The sequence below is a fragment of the Aedes albopictus genome, chromosome 2, assembly GCF_035046485.1.
Source record: "Aedes albopictus strain Foshan chromosome 2, AalbF5, whole genome shotgun sequence".
Classification (NCBI taxonomy): Eukaryota; Metazoa; Arthropoda; class Insecta; order Diptera; family Culicidae; genus Aedes; species Aedes albopictus.
In genome coordinates, this window is record NC_085137.1 from 332,822,302 (window position 1) to 332,844,931 (window position 22,630).

The following is a 22,630-nucleotide window of genomic DNA, read 5'->3' on the forward strand; positions in this document are numbered from 1 at the left end:
CAATCGTACCCTATTGATATAGAATTCCCTCGGAAATTACTCAAAAGATTTATACGGGAACTCTTCTACAGTTTTCTACAGAAAATCACTTACGGGATTTATGTTATTCTTCGGCTAATTTCTTCAGGCATTCGTCCAAAAATTTCACCAAGGATATCTCCAGTGATTTATCTTGTGATTTTCTAGAGATTTATCTAGACACCTCTGAAGATTTCTTTAGGGATTTCTGTAGGAAGAAAGCTTACTGTTGTGATAAGCTCGATTTTACGTTACTGGCGTAACCACTCCCAGTATGTGGGTGTCCTGTAAACGCGGGGATGTTTTCGGCTCAGAACACTTTGGAAACTAAAGCGAAAAGCTAGCGCCGTCTATTGTCTCCTGTAGACTACATTACTATCAGCCAGGAAGGCTGTGTTCAAAAAGTAATGTCCGCGTAAAAAAATAATTCTGAAAATGTCCCGATTTAATCAGGTACCCGTTTTTGTCCGCCCAAAATGCTACCAGGGGCTGGTAAAAACGGGCTTCACATAACACATTCGTTCATCAGTGTCTTTCCATAATCAAGGATATTTCTTTCAAATTAATCGAACACTTATTTTTAGATGCTTGGCATTTTATTGTGATATCAAATGATACATTCCGAAAACTCGCTAAACTTTTATGTTGAGTAACCTAAAATATCTTATGATAATAAATTAAAAGGCATCAAAGTATTTTGTACAACAAACCTAATGTGTAACAGGGCCATACCAACTATAGCATGCAATTGTTTTGGATAGAATAAGGAAACATAAATAAACAAAGGTAAGTTGTTATGGATGAAACATATTTAATATGATCATAATGAATCTAGCATGCACTTAAGTTTCACAAGACGATATTACTCTGCTACATAAGAAAAAAAAAGTTTGCTAATTTGCCCTTGGTTCAAAGGCTTACAGGAAAAAAAAACTAGGCATGCTACAGTTTAAGATATAAAAACTTCACCCGATAATGCAGTTTCGCTACCAGCGATATTCACCCCATCCTCGCTAATTCTAATGATACTGTCCGACAGAGCTTTTGATCTCCGCTTTCAGAATGTACACAATGGCTATGGAGAGCAGCAAGAACACAACGATGGAAATGATTTGCGTCCTTTGATTGTGCTTGGCTTGCGTTTCTAGCCGTTGGGTTGTTTCGTTCAACTGAGCCATGGCCTGCTGGAAGTGGAAAAAGTCACTTCTATCACCTCCACTGCCGGCATATCCGGCAGTAGCACCTAGCATATCGCCAGCTCCGGCGCCAGCTTGTAGAGGCAATCCGTTCCGCAAACTGCCATCATCGAGGTTCGCAGGCATGAAACACTTGAGCCGATGTTGTTCAACCGAGGCACTGCTTGCAGGTGTGTTCTACGATAGACGGATATAGGTTAGGCTATTGTGAATTCTAGACGAACATTTGAAAAGGGCCTATCTGCTTTTTGTAAACAAACATGTTTCTGTCTCTGTAGGGCCCATCTGCATCCACCCACGCACATCAACACCCTTAACAGATGGCTTGAAGAACACTCTTTCTGATAAGGGTGTTGATGTGCGTGGGTGGATGCAGATAGGCCCTGCAGAGACAAAAACATGTTTGTTTACGCAAAGCAGATAGGCCCTTTTCAAATGTTCATCTAGAATTGCTTATGGAAAATATTTGTTTATAGGAACTCTAACCGAATGGTCTAAAATTTCACTTTATGACAAAAACTCAAATTGCTCCCTTTCTGATTGCTTAAGTCCAGAAACTCATAAATTCGGAGTTTAGATCCTTTCCATTCTGGGGGATGGAAAGTGTATTAATTTGATGCTTTAGAAAATCGAACATTTTCGTGGCTGTTTTGATAAAATATACGGTAAAAGAACAGATGTACCACAGAGCTTTATGGGTTATGCATCTACCAAGAAAATTTCACAAAGCTCCGTCATTCATTCTCGAGATACGATGTTTTTACGAATAATATTTTTTTATTACAATTTTCATTAATGAAGCGGAAAAAATCTAAGGCTTCTGATTTCCGCATACGTGTGGTCAAGATATCCATACTACATAATTCCAAGTTTGTTGTGCGAATTTAATTAACCCTCCTTGTGCATTGAGGTCTTTTTTGACCCAAACTGTACATTACGTCAGCGAGCCGATCCAACGTAATTCATTAGGAAGATTAATCGATATCGAGATTGTATCGTAACTTGTCCGGGAATATATTAAAGTTTAGGAACAGAAAAGACCAAGTATTTTAAAATTGCAATCGGTACAAAAAGTCGCTGGATTATTTGAGAGAATATAAAAAATAATGATAAGCACTATTCGGCAAATACAATCATTTTTCGAGTCTTAACGAACCTCCGTGAAATTTATATGATTGTTGCATAACCACTGAAATCCGTGACACTTATCTTTTTTATCGCCCATTTTACAAAAAAAAAAAACAGTCATAAAATAAAAAAAAATGGTTTTCTAAAGGTTATGGTCAAAATTTCAGATTTATGGGTTTTTGGATCGGTAACAATTAGAAAATGTGAAAATTAGAGCAGAAGGAAGGAATCAAAGCATGTAGTTTATTTTTTTTGGAATCGTGAAAATATTACTGTGAGCCATAATTGTCAGAGATATTTTGATGATTTTGTCAAACTGTGTAAGCCAAGTTTTACGACACGCCAGTACTCACCTTCCACAGGTCGGCCAAATCTTGCGAACTGGTGGACAAGTCATTTGTGAACGCCATACACATTACCAAGAACTTCTCCCGGTTCAGAGTAATGACCTGATGGCCATGCTGCAGCACTACATTGATAGTGACAGTGGCAGACGGAGACAGTACTCCAGTGCTGGGCCGCACCCGAAACTTCTCCGGAGCTGTCGTTTTGATCTGGATAAATGTAAAACATGGTTCAACTGAATTTGTAATGCAACGCTACCTTGAATATCGTTCCCAGTTAATTGCTAGACAATTAGCTTCTTGCTTTAGTAATAAAGCAAGTGCGAACAATATACGCAGGTAGATAATTTCTCTAATTATAGTGTGTACGTTCACGGAGTATTATTCAATCCCGGCAGATAGTTGGTACAACACCTTAAATACATACTATTATTCAAGTGAGCAAGCAATCTTACCTTATATGTGATTGGTTCTTTATGTATGTTGATGATTTCGACATTCCCAACTAGTTCATTTCCGGATTTTGTGAATACGATATTATTCTGAGGAATTATTCGTAACATCTCTCCTGGAATATAGACGTATAACAGATTGAACAACGTGTTACCAGGTTACGTCAGACGCCACCACTAATATTTAAAACAGTGAACTTAATCCTACGGGATGAATCTGAATGCGCACTGTCCTCTCAATCGATGGCATGGAAGCGATATTACAAGTGATAAAAAGCAAACAGAGAAATGTGTTGTAATCGGATGGAGGGATGATTCGGTTAAGTAGGTATAAGCTTCGAGTTCGTGTGTTGTATTTTGTGTTTTTCAGCTACTGTTTTGGGGTGGTGCTATTGGATGGGGGGACATTTTACAGTATGCTTCTTTTTTTTGTAAAATAACTATTGCTCATTTATTGTATTAGAAGAAAGCGTATGTGAAACTATGCCGAATTCGAGAGATCTTACACTCAGAAATGTATGGAATCTCATACAAAAAATCTTACAAGGAGGAGCGGGGGTGCTGAAAAATCATGAAAATTCCCTTACGTAATAAATGATTAGCCCCTAATATAAAGGTGCGAATTTGAGAGTTGATAATAATTAGTGTACGATAATAAGTTCTTTATACATGTGTACAATACAGATATGTAACAAGTTAGTTAAGCACCCATGTAAGCAGCTATGGATACCTTTGTGTTGGATTAGGGGAACTTTGAAAGAAACTTTTGAGAAAATTTCAGGAGAAACATGCGGTGAAATACATAAAGAAACAATTGGGAATCTATATTGCGACATTTGCACCCATTTAGACTCGGCCGAAATTCATTATAATCACAGTCGAATTTGACACAAGAATTCGCAGCGGCTGGCATACACAAGTTCGGTTGAGTTCATGACAGGGGCGTCGGATGCACAACTGGTAAACAAAACAAGTTTGATTAGTGTGAAATTTCGCTGGGAAATGATGATTCAGTGGATTCTCAAATTATCACAGTAGTCTAAACATTAATGATAAACCCAATATGATCTCTTAAAATCATTATTTCATTACCCTGTATGCTTTGTTTGAAAACCTACCACCAAGCCCTTGCCGCTAACAAGTGATTTCGCGAACACCCAAACGACTAGCAATCGCTAATGACCACAACACATGCATACAGTGTTGTGGTACAACGAAGATTTACAATTCTTTATCAGATTTTAACTTTGCTCCCTTGGCTTGCATTTGCCGATATCGGGAGGTTGTTGTTTTGTCGTTTTCTTGATAGGGGTTTTTGGGGTAAAATGCATTAAGGGGTAAAGCTATTAAGGAGGATGCGTTTACACTCGTAAATTCTTGAGTTGATGATGATGATCAGACCTGGATTAAGGATTGTGAGCCCAAGTGCCCGAGCGGATGTGGGGGGCCTCTGGTTCATAAGAGATAAATATAATTGCGGTGCAAGTTAAAGGAAGGATGAAGCATGATTGTTGAGATTTGAATTACCTTATGACAACTAAAATGCCGTGTCATTAATTGGCTCGGTAACTTAGTTGGAAAAGCACATGTCTAGCGAATAAGGATCGTGAGTTCAAATCTCACCTGAGCTGTGGATTTTTTTTCGGAATTTCACTAAAATTTATCCATCTTTTCATGCTATAGTTGAGTTTACCTCCCAAACCCACTCCTACGTTTTTTAGGGTTAATATTCGTGAAAAACTTAAATTATTGGGTCTATGCGAGCTGAACTATGACATGTCTTAGAAACATATGCTCACAGCGGATACTCTTTGGCTCCCATTAGCACTTACAGCTGGTTTTTTCACCTACGCTTAATTTTTTTTGCTAGGTTTCTAGTTGCACTCTGAATAGAGCTGAAACCTCTACACTAGACCCGAAGATAGAAAAGAGTACGTAATCTTTCAGAAGCAGTTTGCCAGCCGTACGCGGAAAATGATATCCATTAAGACACTGTCGCCTACTGACTCAGAAGGTTACGGTAGCAGGTTGGGAAGTTTTCAATTGGTCAGTCAGTCAGGATTTGCCTATATAGTGTTATGGTCACACGGTTTGTGTTTGTCTTCTTGTTTGATTTTGTGGTATGGTTCAACATGTTTTTCTTCTTGTTAAATCGGTTGTCGTAGGTTTTTTTTTCATCGAATCAATCGAACCCTGTATGTTAAAATATAGTCGATCCTGTGTCAAATTATGATTTCGCTCATCGTTTTCTACTTCTCCGTGTTCATCTCTTGTGTCCTTATATTGTCATCGGTCAAAAACCCACAGAAACATGTAGGGTAGGTAATCAAAATTTGAACCAAATTGTGGCTTTCTGAAGCAGTGCAAATTTTAAGTGATTTTTTCTCCCACAAGGAAATAATTTACTACGGCAAAATCGTATGTACATGAAAGCCACGGGTATAATCTTTCTGTTAAATGGTAAAAAGTTTGTATTTGCACCGAATTTCATTGAAATATTTGATTTTTCATCAACAATGATTTTAATCTTAATTTGAACCATCGTAATCATAATTTGAACCAATTTTAATCTTAATTTGAACTACTGGCGGCAGCAGCTCGAGCAACTCACAAAACAGCCAATTCCATGCTAAACAATGAAAAATCACATGAATCTGCTAATTCTCATACCTATTTTTCATTAGGCAGTGGAATCTCAACTCAGAATGTTCGAAATTCCTTAGGAATTTGGAAACTAAATTTCGATTTTTTCATCCCCCAAGAGTAAACAAAGCAACCACTAGCGCAATCTGCAGGCCAACACTAGAAGCTCACCCCCGTTTACTAGTTCAAATTTAGATTACAAATGGTTCAACTTAAGATAACATTCTCCAAGTAAGAATCACTTAAATTTGATAATTTTATGACAAATAATGCGGAGTATTATTCGGTTGGTCGATTCTACGATAAATAAGCTTTCATTTGACGTGTTCACATATTGCGTGTGATATAATGCATGAGCTGTACGAGTGCACCGAAAATGTGCTTTCTCTGGGGGGAAATGGGTGAAATCACAGTGATTTTTCAACTGCCTGTTTTACATGACAAAAACGCTTTTTTCAATGCTTTTAAAGTCCATGTTATCAGGTTATATTACGGAAAGTTGTTAATCATCTATTTCGGGACAATATTTGCCTGAAAAATACGTCGTTTTAATGAATTTTGAAATGGTTCAAATTAAGATTACAATTTGACTAGTTCAAAGTTTGATTTCTTACCCTAACTGAACTTCTGATATTTTTCTGTTGGTGTCATAATACCATCTAAAAGATAAACAAAAATACGCCAAATTGGTCAGTTGATTTCAATAAAATTTATAAAATAATAAATATTGCATGTCAACTATTATGTATTCATCCCCTTACAAATACTATGAAAAATATTCAAATTCGTTCAATTGTCCTATCGGTCCTACATAAACCATGTCATTTTCTCTAGCGTAGCCTAGAAATGTCAACCTAGTCATGCACAAGTAACGCTGTTCAGTCAATAAAAAGCAGTCAGTTTTTGTTGAAAATGTCACGTCTAACGCATTGACGTCAACAATGTGTTTAAGTGTTCGCACGTTAGCTTCGAATCTATCAGCACAATTAAGTGCTGCAAATCTCCTTCCCACTATTAATTCTTCGGTCGATTTTAATTGCTTTATTTAAAGAAAATATGACCAACTAACATTGCAAAAAATCGAAAAAGCGCTTTCTATTACTAATCAAAATCAACCGAGAAACGTGAGAAATAGAGCCCAAACACTATTTTGAAGTCTGCTGGCTTTAAAAGGTTCCAAAACCTGTCACAAATCCTATAATATCTTTATTAGGATTTGCAACGATCATCAAAACCTTTTCAAATCCAACCGACTTGAATTTATTGCTTGGGAATAGACTCTAGTGAGCCCCGGCGGTTCCTCCGTGTTTATCGGAGCATGTCTGATGCATATGATCAACCATCTGCAGCAACCGGTTCGTGATGAACCATTGGAGGCGCATTAAAGTGTTAAAAAGGTGATATGTTTCACTAAAGAACACTACATTTAGTGGCGGATTTAGGGGGGGGGGGGGGGGTTTAGGGAGGCCAGGGCCCGAACTACTGTCTGCTGGCTAGTGCTCCGAACTACTGTCTCCTGGCAAGATGTATATGATATGTTGTGATTTTTTTTAGTAAGACTGCAAATATTTGTCCATCTATTTATGAAACTTTAAATTTTGTCGTCAAAATTTATAAGCATTATTTTTTTGTTGTGCATTTGCTTAAGAAAAATCGCCGGATATCCTGAAAAAAAAATATCTTCGACTAAATTCTAAACTTCAAGAGGAACTCCAAACCTCTATAAATTAAAGAGTAATAAAGTTCCTGAATTTATTGTTTTTTTTTCGGTCTAAAATTTTTGAATGCATTTTGAAGAATTTTTTACAAAGTTCTTGAAAGAATCTAAGGTTTTTTTTCGAAATTTAGAAGTACAGGTCGGACTCGATTATCCGGGGGTTCAATCAACCGGGGGCCCGATTATCCGAGGCTCGATTATCCGGGAAAAATGGCTCGATTATCCGGGGAAACGTTTGTTCTTGCTTTGTTTACAAATTTTTAGATTACAATATGTCAACAAATGTGATAAACATTAACTACAACACCTGTCTATTGTCTATTGTCTATTCAAAAATTGTTTTTATTTTTTCACATTTTTCAGCTAAAATTTCATTTTCAAAAAACATGGTTGTAATAATACTAGACGTTGAGTTTAGGCACTACAACGTTATGTATGTTAGCTTCTATGTTTAACGAACAGTTTTTAATTTAAGAACATCAAAAATAAAAGAAAAGAAGCATGGCTCGATTATCCGGGTGATTCGATTATCCGGGGTGAAATAATTTTGGAGTCACCCGGATAATCGAGTCCGACCTGTATTTTTGGAACTGTTGAGTTTGATTTTACTTAGACAACTAACGAATATCAAATCTGTTGAATCATTTTTTAGAGGAGGCAGGTTATTGTGAAGAGTTTAAGTCCGAATTTTTTGAATTGAGAGATTTGCTCACTGAAAAGGATAAATCCATGGCGAAGTACTGACGAAATAGATTGAGAAATTTTAGTAGAAATTTGGGAAGAAATTCAACCTGGGTTGGAACTGGATCAGATCACAGTGTCAATCAACCCCAACCCAACAAGGGTTCGCTTGCGTCGAAATTTGTTTGACGTTTGTTTGTTTACACATTTTACGCCAATCCAGTTCCAAGTTCCAACGTTTCAGGTTCCAACCCAAATTAAAAAAAAAACGGAATTAAAGTCCACACCAAGGTGAAGAAACTGGCGTTTAAAGCAAGGTTTAAAGTGATGCTGGATTAAGCTCTCCCATCGCGACAAGATCGGATATCCATGGGGATGGCTGAGGATAAGTCAAAATGACTTGCCATTGATGATCGTCAACTTTTTATGTAGGGTATGTGTGCCATCAGTAATCTCACGCTCCCATATTCATCCTATTTGAAAGCAAGCGATTACGGCACCGATTGATTCCGTTCTTTTTGTTTGCATGGGTGCTCACTTCTAGCAAAAAATACAAAAACAAGAAACCAAGGATGGAAGAAAATCACTTCAAGCGATAAATGATACACGATAAGAATAATCCAAGATAGCCTTGTTCTTGCAGTAGCATGATCCCGACGCCTCACACCGTGCTCGTATCACAGAGACAATCAAAGCATCTGATGCACGCTTTATCGCGTGATGACCCGTTATCGGATCATGTTACAAGTCGTGATAAATTTTATTCATCACCATTTAGGCCGCTTATGCGCCCGCAAACCACATTCATTGCTAGAAATAATGCATTCATAATCATATCTGGAAGTTCAAGAAGTAAGAATGCTCAAAAAGTGAATGAAATCGCGGATTTATCATTTCGACTTCATGATAATGATCGCATCGCGCCCGCACATGCCGAGCGAATCATTTTTCTCGGACCGTAGTTGGTTATGATGCTTGACGACAAAATGTTATCGTTGTTGCTATGATCGCGCGATGCCTTGCTACCGCGAAACATTCAAAATCTGATCATGATCACTAGATTTCCATCCTTGCAAGAAACAAAACAAACAGCGCTTCAATCCTTTGTTTTTCGTAGGATGAAAATGGGAGCCACATGCTTAATAAGGGAACCAATACCCTATCAAGAGAATTAAACATACATAAGGGCGTAGCCAGCTTTTCGGTTAGGGGGGGGGGGCGGGCAAGCACCCTTAGCAAATTTGTCTAGTAGGTCTTTTATAACTAAACGTAATATGATGAAATTGAATATAATAACATTATATTCTAAAAGTATTATTAAACCCTTCAGCAGTCACGATGTTGAATTTTGTACAATACTTTAAAAAAAACTCGACTGATCTACATAAATCAACGTGGTGCTACAGTTGACTCTCTACATCTCGATATTGAAGGGACCATCGAGATAGGGAGAGATCGAATTCAAGAACCAATTTGTAAAGCACACTAGATTGAAAAATCGTCCGTAACTAGGAAAAACTGTCAACAAACAGATGTCACTTCGGCTTCCGAGAATGTTTTGCACCTAAGAAACGCGATCTAGCAACCTGTAAAAAGCGGCATATCGACATATGGAGAGAAAATTTAGAACAAAAACGAATGGGATCGCATCGAGATAGAGAGATATCTAGATAAGGAGATATCGACAAGTAGAAAGGTAAAATGTATGCAGATTGAAGGGACCGACCAACCCATCGGGATAGGGAAAGATATCGAGATGTAGAACATCGACATGTGGAGAGTCGACTGTAGTAGCGGTGACCAATTTCTGGAAGATTAAGGATTATTATTCACTCGTGCATTATTATGCTCTTATTATTTTTTTTTTTGGAAATGTCTACAATACATTCATAAGAAATTAAAGCTGAACTCTATTGGAAATTACGAACTCTTTTGAACTATCTTTACGAACTATCTTCCAATACTATTCGCTGGAGGGATTCCTCCAGAAATTCTTGAAATAATTTTAAAAAATCATCAGGTGATGCTGGAGAAGTTCTTGGTTGCATCCCTGAAAAGATGATTGAAGAATGAATGAAATTTCCGAAGACACATCTGAATGAATTTTTGAACAGAACCTGAGAAGAATTTCTGAAGAAATAATTTGAGGAATTCTTTTCGCAATCCCTGGAAGAATTCCTGAAGCAATCCCTAGAAGATTTCCTGGATAAATCCCTGAAGAAACACCTGGATGAATTCCTAAAGCAATTCCTACAAGAATGCCTGGAGGAAGCCCTGTAGAATCCCTGGGGAAAATTCCCGGAGGAATCCCTGGAAGAGGATTTTTGTATAGATTATTATTTTGTATAGATTTAGGTGGGATACCGAAAGAAATATAATTTCATGGATGAATTCTTGGAGCAATCCCTGGAAAAAAATCCCGGAGGAATTCCTGGAGAAATCTCGAGAGGAATTCTGGGAGAAATTGCTGTAGAAATTCCTGAAAAAAATCCTTTGAGAAATTCCAGGACGAATTTCTTGAAGCACGCTTGGAGGAATTTCTAGAGGATCCTTTGGAGCCGCACTTCCCAAACTCTGTTTTCGCGGCGCACCAGCCATTTGCAGGTTCGCTAAAACGAGATTAAAAAAGCGTGCTGCGATACGTTGGGGCGCTGCGAAAACCGAGTTTGGGAAGCTCTGCTCTGGAGGAATCTCTGACAATATCCCTGGAGAAATTCGGGGAGAAATCCCTGGAAGAATCCCTGAAGCAATTCCTGGACGAACCTCTGGATGAATGTCTGAAGGAATCCCTGAAATATTCCTGGAAGAATCTCTGAAAAAATCATAGAGGATTTTCTGAAGCAATTCCTGGATGAATTGCTGACATAATTTCTGGAGGATGTCCAGGAGCGATTCAGGAGAAATTCCTGAAGAAACTCTTGGGGTATTTTCTGGAGGAATTCCTGAAAAAGTTCCTGGAGAAATTCCTGGATAAAATCCTGGAGGAATTCCTAGAGGTATTCCTGTGGGAATTGCTGGAGGAACCTCTAGAGGAATTCTTGAAAGAATTACTGGATGAATTTCTAGAGGAATTTGCAGAGCAATTCTGGGAGATTTCTATTTCTGTTATTTTTCAATTTCTGAAAAAATCCCTTGAGAAATTCCTGTAGGAATTTCTAGAGGAATTTATGGAGGAATTCCTGGAGAAATCCTTGAAGGAATCTCTGGGGGAATCCTTGAAGAAACTTTTGGAGAAATTCCTTAATAAAACGCTGGAGGAATTCCTGGAGGAATTCCTAGAAGCATTCCTGTGGGAATCGCAGGAGGAAGCCATGATGAAATTCCTGGAGAAATTTCTAGAGGAATTAATTCTTGTAATATATCTACTGGATACATTTCTAGAGGAATCTCTAGAGGAATTCTGGGAGATTTCTATTATTTTTCTATTTCTGCAAAAAAAAATACCTTAAGAAAATCCTAGAGGATTTTCTCGCGGAATTTATATCGAAGAAATTTCTGTAGGAATCCCTGGGGGAAATCCCTGGAGAAATCTCTAGAGGACTCCCTGAAAAATTGCTGAATGTATTATGTTTCCAGTTCAAAACCGAATTAGCGACATTTTTTCTTTGACTTCCGCCGCTTTTGTCTTGCGTTAAACACAATGTCGGAAGTGGAGCGCTGTATAGAGCACCAGGTGTACAATACAGCGCCCCACTTCCGACATTGTGTTTAACGCAAGGCAAAAGCAGCGGAAGTCAAAGAAAAAATGTCGCTAATTCGGTTTTGAACTGGAAACATAATATTCCTGGAAAATTTCCTGGAAGAATTTCTGAAGAAATCCCAAGAGGATTTCCTGAAAGAATCTTTAGAGGAACTGCTGGAGGAATCACTGAAGAAATTCGAGGAGAAATCCTTGGAAAAATCCCTGAATCAATTCATGAAGGAATCTCAGAAGAAATTCCTGGAGAAATGCCTGGAGGAATATATGAAAAAATGCTGAAAATATTCCTGGAGAATTTCCTGGAAGAATTTCTAAAAAAATCCCCAGAAGATTTTCTGGAAAAACTCCTGGAGAAATTGCTAACACAATTTCTGAAGGATGTCCAGGAGCAATTCCTGGATCAATTCCTAGAGAAATTGCTGGATGAGTTCCTGAAGAAATTCTTGGGGTAATTCCTGGAGAATTTTCTGGAGGAGAGTGAAGATTTTTTAGCGGAATTCCTAAAGGAATTCCTAAAGCAGTTCCTGGAGAAAAATCTGGAAGAATTCTTGGAAAGATTCCAGAACAAATTCTAGAAGGCATTCCTAGAGATAATCTTGGAAGAATTTTTAAAGAATTTCTTGGAGATATTCCTGGATGAATTGCTGACATAATCTATGATTGAATTCCTTGATTAATTGCTGGTGATATTTCTGGAGAAATCCCTCGAGAAATTCCTGGAGGAATTCCTCGAGGAGATCCTGGAGAAATTCCTGGGTGGAATGCTGGAGGAATGCCTGCATGAATTTCTGGAGGTATCCCAGGAATAATTCCTGAAGAAATTGCAGATGGAATCTTTGGAGAAATCCTGAAACAATTTTAGGAAGAGTTCGTGGGGGAACTCTTTGAGGAATCCCTGTAGCAGTTCCTGAAGAAATCCCAGGAGGAATCCCCCCTAGAGGCATTTCTAAGGAAATCCCTAAACAGTCCCTGGAGGAAGTACTGGATTAATTTCTCGATGAGTTCCTGAAAGAATGCCAAGAGGAACTTCTGAAGGAATTCTAAAAATTGTTCCTGGGGGAATCCTTGCAAGAATTTTTAAAATATTCTCTGGAGTTGTTCCTGTAAATAACACAGAAGAAATTCCGGGGTAAATCCATGGATAAATTCCTGAAGGAAAACCTGGAGGAATTCCAGAAGAAATCCCATGAGGAATCCCGGAAGCAATCCCATGAGGAATTCCTTTAGAAATCCCAGGAAATCTTCCTTGACAAATTTCTGGAAGAGTTTCTGTAGGAAAAAAAAATATGAAGGAATCCATGTCTGCAATTTTTTTTTTGTTGAATTATTGTTGGAATCTTTGGATGAACTCCCAAAAGAATGTTTTGTACAATGCTTTAGGGACGCCTAGATTAATTTTTAGCTAATCTCTGGTAAACTTCCCTGTAAGGGTTTCTGGAAGATATTCCTGGTGAAATACTTTGAATTATTCCAGATTGAATTATTGGAGCAATCTCTAGTGAAATTCTAGAAGGAACATATGCACTGGAACCCCTAATATAGATATCCCTGGAGAAATTCCCGGAGGAGTGTCTGGAAAAATTGAATTCCCACAGGAATTCTTGAAAAATTGTCAGGAGCAATCCATGATGGAATCACTGAAGGAATCTATGGACAAATTGCAGGAGGAATTTGTCGATGCATCCTAGCAGAAGTATCTGTAAAAATTTCTGAAGGAATCATGGGATAAGTTCTTGAAGCATTTCTTGGAACAAAGCCCGAAACAAACACTATCGGAACCCTGCAAGATGCCCATGGAAGAATTCACGGAGGAGAAACTCATGGAGAAGTCCCTTGTGGAATTTCTGAAAGAATCTCTGAAGAAGTTCCTGAATGAATGCATAAAGGAATTTCTGAAGGTGTCCTTGAAAGAATTCGTAAAGAAATTCCATATATTTTGCTCTTGAAATGATGAATTGAATACTACTGAAAATTCGTGTAGCAGTAGCACATAACTGCACTCTAGAGCAGCATATGGTTCTACAAAGTCCTTCCTTTTCCCTACCGCAACCGGTTCCGGCATATCAGAGAAATTTGGCATGCTGTTTTTGTATTCCATAAATAAACATCTCAAAATTTAGCCATTCAACCACGTTGTTATTTGGTAAAAATCTATGATAAGCTTGAAGTGGTTCTCTTAAAGAAAATTTATTAAATTAAATATTAAATTATTTATTAATTTATAATTAAATTTATACGAAATTTCCTGTGGTTCTCGAGTAAAAAAGGTTTGATAATTGTGGATAAATTTTAATACCTTTATGAGTAGAACGTTTTTTTTTTTTTTCTAGATATATTTTTCTGGAACTCTGAGTTAATGATAATCTTTGAGCCCCTCTAGCTACGTAGACTCAATTTTGGTCATCTCCCCCCATGGTCTGGTCGCCCCCTTGTTGAAATTTTCGAAACTACGAATTTAAACGATACAATTCATGCTATATTGACGCATGTTCCTTTGCCGGTGCGTTTTACCCAAGAATCCCCTCTATAATCAAACCTAAGCATCAAATTGCTTTGGAACGTTTGGAACAGGCAAAATGCAACAACCCGAACTAGAATGACTCATAAATGAATGCACTTAATCTACAGTTATTTAACAGAAAACATGATGGGATAGATGGTGACTTACCGTCTGTGTTGCCGTGGTTGGAGTTAGCCGATTCGTTCATAGGAGACTCGGAAGAACTAAGGTTTGCAAAGTGAACCTGTCGAAAGAATAAGAATATTTGGTTTAGCATTTTTGTCTATTTCAAATTAAGTGTTTATGAAAAACATATTAGCATCAGATTTTGCTTAAGTCTGCCGGAAGAAATCCGGAAATAAGAAAATAGACAGATAAAGAAATAAACTAATGTATCAATTTGTATTAATCTATAATGTATGTTTCCTTGACCTAATGAAAAGTTTATAACTATAGGCTAACGTTAAACTGAATAAATACTGAATACTGAATACTGAACTAATTTCGCAAACCTTCAGGTGTTGGGCCGACAGCACAGCGAGAGTTAAATTCCGGTTAAGCTGATGCACGGCTAGACGGTCGGGTAAAATATTGTTCCACTGGGGCTAAAAATATCTCAAAGCTGGGCAATCTGCAGACGTTTTGAAACTGGGGATTCGCCCTAACACACAAACACTGTCAGTCGGTCAGAAGGTTTTAAAAAATCACAACGAAAATTTTGAGCAATAAATTTCCGCTTGGCGAGGAAGGGATAAAAAAATCGATCGGCGATTTCGGAGTGTCTAAAATCTTTAAAATTCGATAGCTATAAAATCACTGTATTCCGTCGTTACGAATGTGGCACCGTCCGCACAAATTGTTGCACCTACGAATTGCAAATTTTTCAACTTCTCGCTCGCGCACCGAAAACCGAAAATGAAAAAATCACCGCTTGCTGATGCTTTGCTTTACATTTTTTTCACCCACTCGTCACAAATTTTGCAGTCGACGACGGCGGCGGTTGACTTGATTGTTTTCTTCACGGTGCGACGCGATGCGTTTGATCGTTTGATGGCAGTGCAAGTGTTGTTGTTTTTCTTTGCATGTTTTGCGCAGGGCAGACAGGGATGGAGATGTTTTGCATATTTTTCATCGACAGTTGCTTTTGATTTGTAAAATGAATGCAAGCGGTGCGAGTAGCGCGCCTGATGCCGATTTCGTCTAGCGTCGTCAAGTGACAGCGACGCCATTTGACGACTTGTAAGCAAGCGTGCAGAATCTTGCGTGAAAGTTGTGAGGGGATAGGGTAACCGAGCGTTTTTTGCCAGACTGTTGAAAATTATTAAAGATTATTTATTATAATAATATATTTATTATAATAATAATTTAAAAATAATTCTTACGGAACTGCAGGAGCAATTGGGTTTTTAAATAAAAAAAAAAATATACAAAAGAACACCTTTTTCTGAGCCACTTTGATTTTTTTCAGATTTTTAGAACTTTATTTTGGTACCTAAAAGCAATCCCAAAAAGATTAATAGGTTCCCGGGCACCAAAATTCATGAAAATTTGGATTTCGGCTCAGTTTGACATGCAGATTCAGAATATGGAATTATCTCAACATCGCTAAAGAAGCCAAATTAGCAAAAAAAAACTTGTATGAGTTTCTACGAGATTTAAAGAAATCCCTCCGAAGTAATCTCTGTAGGATTTTTAAAGAAAATTTTAAGAGGCTACTTCCTAAAATCTCCATATTTACACAGAAAAAAGTGTGAACTGGGCCATGGATTTTCACGAAAATTGTTCTAGATGTTCTAGATTCAAATCAAATTTTGCTCATGTATTCAGTAACTTCTATCACATGTTTTCCATGTTATTTGGTTTGTAATGTATATATTCTTTACCTAACTTTTGAAAAGAGCGTACGAAAAAAGCTTAAGTTTTTTCTTCAAAGAACTATAACTCGAAAACGGTTTGTTGGATTTCAATGATGTCTTCGAAGATGTTTGAGGATATTTGAACGAGTTTTAGTAACAATTCTAGACTGAGTTTAAATGAGGGCGAAAGCGAGGGCGAAAGTAAGATTATCGATTTCTCTGCATCGACTCTTTCTTCCTCAAATTGATGCGACAAGATGCTAGTTCGATTGAACTTTTTGGCACAGAAAAACAGACATCACACTCTACTCGCTTCACATCGATTATCTTTTTAACGGTTGATTCAAATATTCAGTAATTGATCAATTGACCAGTTGCGGCGCTGGCATAGTTTTTGCTCCTGTTTGACGTTTGCTCACTATCGCCATCTAGTGGTGGCTTGTCCAAACACGGCATGATTAGCATTTGGCGATTACGATTTCGTGATGACGATTTTTAATATAATATGTTCTAAGTGTTACGTCTGTTTCTCTGTGTTTTTGGCTTTTGGACGTACACGCAGAAAAAACTATGTTAAAACCAAAAATATTTAAGGTGAATTCAAATAAATTGTCAATTTGTTCAGGCAACAAAAATAAAACTGTTTGGAGCAAATCGAACGTCACATTTGAAGCAAATGCAATCCATGTTTGAAACAAAAATGCATCTTCTGACATATGATGTTAGAAATAAATGTCAATATTTTTGTTTTTTTTTTGTGGCGGGTCGGCCCTACGGAAATATTTGTTTTCCCATTAAACTTATATATAAAGTCATTCCTTCACTGGAAAACCCACCTCTTATATTGTACTTTCAATGCTAACATCTTGTATACATCTATTAGATAACATATGCTCCCGAAAACAACGGGATTTCGTGGAAACTTTCGGTGAAACTTGCTTTTTTTGCAGGAGGAAATCTTGTTTGATGTTGCAGCTGCAACTTGTGAGTTTTGTTTATGTTCTCGACGGCGGAACGGGGGGCTCCTCAATGGGTGTTGTCGAAATAAATGTGTAATTGAGTTAGTTTTAAAAATTAAAATTTTAAGTTTAAACGTCTTATCAGTTTACCGATTAAATATGAATATTTATGTTTCAAACGAACGAAATTTGTCTCCGTGATAAGATATTTTTTATCTGTATTAACGAGATTTTTAGCCCTATAAAAGCGTAACAATTTTTGAGATTTTCAATATAAAAAGTAGATGTACAAGTTCCAATGAAAAAACTATACATATTTTTTCCTGCATCTTATCATACTTAAATTACAGCGAATAAAAAAATATATAAATAAAAATAAATACTGGAGCTCGATTTGAATAGGTCGTATGTACATTTGTCGATATAAAATTCGATCAGTTTATTTTAGATATTGCAGCAATGTGGAAGATATTTTGGAGACTTTAAATGATGGAACGGAAAGCCTGTTTTGTGATGATTCTGCTGTATATATCAACTTTGTTCAATTTCAACGGTTTTTGCTATAATAAGCGAATCCAACTGATCGAATTTTTAATCGACAAAAACACATACGACCTTTTCAAATCGAGCTCCAGAATATACCTTGTTAAATTTTATTCGAGGCGGTGTAAAATCTCACACACGCCGGGGCTCGTAGCGTAATGGCTACACGTTCACTTCATAAGTGGATGGTCATGGGTTCGATCCCAGCCCCGGCACTTCGTCAGTTGCTCTTCCCCCCGAGAGCGGCTGGCACTTGACCCTCTTCTGAGCTCCATAGCTCAAATGGACCCGGATAATTGGATATCGGCGAAACGGCAACTCTAATGTGGACCCCCAATCGGATTGGAAAAGGAACAAGAGCCACACATCAACATCGTGCTCATCATTCTACCATGGACAGGGTAGAAAGTGACAGCAGCGCAAAGGCTGCCAGTTCGATATCTATCTATCTATCTATATATATATATAAATGCAGTGGCATACGTGGGACCGCGCATAACTTGTGAACGGATGGTCCGATTTGGGTCGTCTAAGTTTTGTTCTGTTAGTTTTCACCGAAGGAAGGTTTATGAGGCAAAAAACATGGGGAAATTGAGAGTTTTTGAAAATCGGGTTTTCATCATTTTGAACGGGGACTTGGGTTTGGCTAGGGACTTAAAACGTCAAAAAACGCAGTAGGCAAGACAAAGTTTGCCGGGGACAACTAGTAGTAGAATAAGAATGAATAGAATACATTTAGGCGTTGTGCAAAGTTTAAGTGCAGCTGCCAATTGGAATCACTCACGCAGTGCCCTAGTGGACAAAAGAGCTGTAAAATAGGTTAAGTGGTTGAAGAATAAAAAAAAACTCATACATATGAGAAATATTCGATTCTTTTTTGATAGAAACTGTAAAAAAGTCTCGAAGAATAGGCCATAAGGTTCCATAATTTTTCTTAATATTTTTAATCGTTATGTGTCCGACAAACTTTTTGCTTTTTTCTACACCATGCGTTTTAAAAGGTCCCTGGCATCAATGAAATTTATCGTAGCTAACATCTAACTGCCTTATACTCATATTCGTGCAAATTGAAACGAGCGTGTAATCAACAAATGCAGCTTTTGTTTGATGTTGTGAGCCACACACGAAATCACATTCACATTGCGTGTTTGTTGGGTTGCTTTATTCAACTAATCACATGCCCTTCTTACCGTATATTAATATTAAAGCGAGTTTGAAGTGTTTTGTGATCATAAGAGGTGGAAAAAATGATTCCAAATATTGATCAACAAACCTTAATAAACGTTAAACAAAAAATTGTTGATGTTTTCGCATTTGACAGTGGGCGCTATTTACTAACGCCCAGGACATCCTGTCTACCATGATTCCCATGCATTGATATAGGCCGTGTCAGGGGCCTGGTTTTAAATGGGAGCTGGGTACCCAGGTACCCTGTCAGCCACATAAGGGTTAAAGCCAAATTGAGAATGGCAAATATTCCAGAATTAAAAAAGCAGTTTTGCCCCAAAATGATCCACAAATCGAAGAATGTTTTATTGTTTATTTAGTCAATTATGGCAATCGGATACGCTGGCTTTTCCATCATTCTGGAGAAAAGTGCTTTTAAAGTTTTGGACAATATGCGATTCTCATTGCATTGCAACCTAGCGTTTTATGGTCAAAAAGTCCTACTAGGGTCGATGAAGAGAAATCGATCATGTTACTTTCGCCCTTTTTAAAACTTAATCTATAGAGTTGGATGTAGGAAAAGTATGTAATGGAATGTAATATGTAATATTTTTTTTTTTACGAATAACAACGTCTTACGGGAAACCTCGGTACTTTTCGTTGGAACTTATACGTCTATTATTGATATCAACAATCACAAAAATTTAAGATCAACAATTGAAAAGGCCACATCAACATTGCGTAAACATACACGTTTCTGTCGACTTAGGGCCTTCTGGGATCCACCCACGCATCTCACCACCATTAAAAGAAAGCTTGATGTTTGCGCTTTCTGTTAGTAGTGGTGAGGTGTGTGGGTGGAGTTCAAAAGGCCTCAAGTCGATAGAAACATGTTTGTTTACAAAATGTTGTTGTGGCCTTTTCAATTGTTGGTCTTGAATTGTGTCCTTTTGCTTGTTTTTTTGATAATCACGCTTATTCGTATACCTGACTAGAAAATTATATCAAGTTTATATCATATTGTGTTATGATGTTATAATATTTTTCTATAACTTATTATGTTATTTACTAGATGCAGGATGATGTTAAAATAACTAAAATTGTAACAAAACGTACACTGGTCTAACCAAGATAATAACCTGTTTTGTTATAACCATATCAAAATTATAAGAAAATGTTAACGAATTTTAGCCTCGATATTGCTATTTTCTGTTAAAATACGATATAGACGAATTTCGCGCCAACTCGACCAGTGGTTGGCAACACCCTCTCAGAATCGAATGAAACTTGGTGGGCATAAAGACTAGGTTTTTATAAGCAACTTTGCATACTTAAATTTTCGAAAATTTTCAAGAGTAACATTTGAAGAGGGCCTAACTTTTTTTCGAAGATTTTTTTAAAATTGATGTAACTCAAAAATGACAAGACCTATAGAAAAGTTTTGCATGGGGGACTTTTAGAGAATTGTCCAAGCTTTCATGAAAAAATATTTTAAAAATTCTAAATACATTTTTACACGCTAAAAAATATATTTTTAAAATTAAAAGTCAATTTACAGAAAATGCCCACTTTTTTATGTTTTGAAATTTTTTTCCAAGAAAGTCAATATTGTTGCCTAACTTTCCTCCATACATCACAAGATGGGCACTTTTAAGGAAAAAAAGTTTTTCTAACAAAAACTTTTTCATGTTATTTTTTTAGCGTGTTGCGCATTAACTCGTACAGGATGTATCAAGAATCCTTATACCCATTTAATAACACTCAATGGGCATTACAACTTTGTTTGATTGGGTGCTTTCTTTTTCTTGGCGTTACATCCCAACTGGAATAGAACCTGTTTCTCAGCTTGTTTTGATATCTGAATGCTTAAAACAGCATTCTGTTTGCTGAAATTGTATTATTGTGTGCCTAGAACCAGTGAACTAACATCATTATTAGAAGCGAATGATAAAGAATCGGTTTTATTTCAACAATGGCTAACCACTGATCGATGCAATTTGGAAACTATTACTAAGACTATAGACGAGTTTGTTCCGTATTTTGTAGAAAAAGTTGATAAGCTTATAACTCATGATTTCATTTATAAAGAACAATCCTCATTTTTGCGGGATAAAAAAGAATCTCTTAAACAGGGTGAAGTATTAACAATTTGTGACTTTTCAAAAAATTATTCATTTATCATTCAAAATTCAGCTCAAGGTTGCAAAGTGCTCCAATTTACTTCAACAGTTTTTGTGAAATTGCTTGTGAATAGTATTCCCAATAATTCTAAATAGTATTGGAATAATTCTCAAGCTACCATTCACCCCTTTGAAGTGTACTACAGAAAAGAAAATAAGTTGGAAAACTTGAGCTTTATAATAATATCTGAAGTACTTACACACGATACAACAGCAGTTCAGTTATTTATATCAAAACTGCTGGATTTCATTAAACAATCGATTGATTTCTCAAAAATTTCTTTCATGTCAGATGGAGCAGCAGCACATTATAAGAACAAAAAAAATTGCCAGTTTGTGCAGTATTCGGTCCAAGTATGGATTGGAAGCAGAATGGCACTTCTTCGCAACTTCACATGGCAAAGGTCCATGTGACGCTGTTGGAGGTACTCTCAAGCGAATGGCAAAACGAGCAAGTCTTGCTCGAGATTATGGAAACACAATCACAACTCCTCGAGAACTGTATGACTGGGCAGTTAAACAGTCAGATATACATATAACAAAATTGAATTTCTGCTTTATTTCAAATGAACAATATGCAAAAATGACGGATGAACTTGAAGAACTATACACATACAGTCACGTAAAAACAATACCTGGTACACAAAAATTTCATTCATTTGTGCCAATTTCTGAAAATCAAATTGAAGCGAAGAAGTTTTCGAATTCAAAAGATAATCCAAAAAAGTTTACTTTGTTTCAGATAGACTAAAGATCTAATATTCAAAAAACGTTACAATAGAATGTATAAAAGAAGGATGTATATATTGTAGAAAAGAAAATAATTGAATACACATATACATATGTACATATTTCATCAATACACAAGCGTTTTCATTGATATAAAACCCTAAAAGCAAATTTGTCTTGAGCCCTTTCCAATATCAAGCACGTTTTCAATGTCAAGCACGTTAAGATATTAAAAAAGTAGTTGAGCTCATTAAGTTTTAATGGATTGTCATTAGGATTCTGGATACATTACTGTACGAGTTAATGCACAACACGCAAAAAAAAATAAAATGAAAAAGATTTTTTTAGAAATTTTTTTTTTCTTAAAAGTGCCCATCTTGTGATGTATGGAGGAAAGTTAGGCAACTATATTGTCTTTCTTGGAAAAAAAATTCAAAACATAAAAAAGTGGGTTTTTTCTGTAAATTGACTTTTAATTTTGAAAAGATATTTTTTAGCGTGTAAAACATTTTTTTATATTTTTTAAATATGTTTTCTTGAAAGCTTGGACAATTCCCTAAAAGTCCCCCATACATCACTTTTTTGTACAACTTATCATATTCGAGTTATATTTTTTGTGAAAAAAACGGCTAATGCGCAACACGCTAAAAAAACTAACATGAAAAAGTTTTTGTTAGAAAAACTTTTTTTCCTTAAAAGTGCCCATCTTGTGATGTATGGAGGAAAGTTAGGCAACAATATTGACTTTCTTGGAAAAAAATTTCAAAACATAAAAAAGTGGGCATTTTCTGTAAATTAACTTTTAATTTTAAAAATA

General features: G+C 36.6%; 1 protein-coding gene across 1 annotated transcript in view; it reads right to left on the minus strand.

Annotated features, from left to right (window-relative positions):
• Nucleotides 1-592: 592 nt before the first annotated feature.
• Nucleotides 593-22,630, minus strand: part of LOC115267615 (motile sperm domain-containing protein 2) — a 104,180-nt gene continuing 82,142 nt past the window's right edge. Inside the window, exons 6-9 of the mRNA XM_062852535.1 lie at nt 14,548-14,623; nt 3,142-3,254; nt 2,696-2,896; nt 593-1,391 (exon numbers count right to left, since the gene is read on the minus strand). Coding sequence (XP_062708519.1) covers nt 1,038-1,391; nt 2,696-2,896; nt 3,142-3,254; nt 14,548-14,623 — 744 coding nt within the window. The 3' untranslated portion in view covers nt 593-1,037. The remainder of the gene's footprint in view (nt 1,392-2,695; nt 2,897-3,141; nt 3,255-14,547; nt 14,624-22,630) is intronic.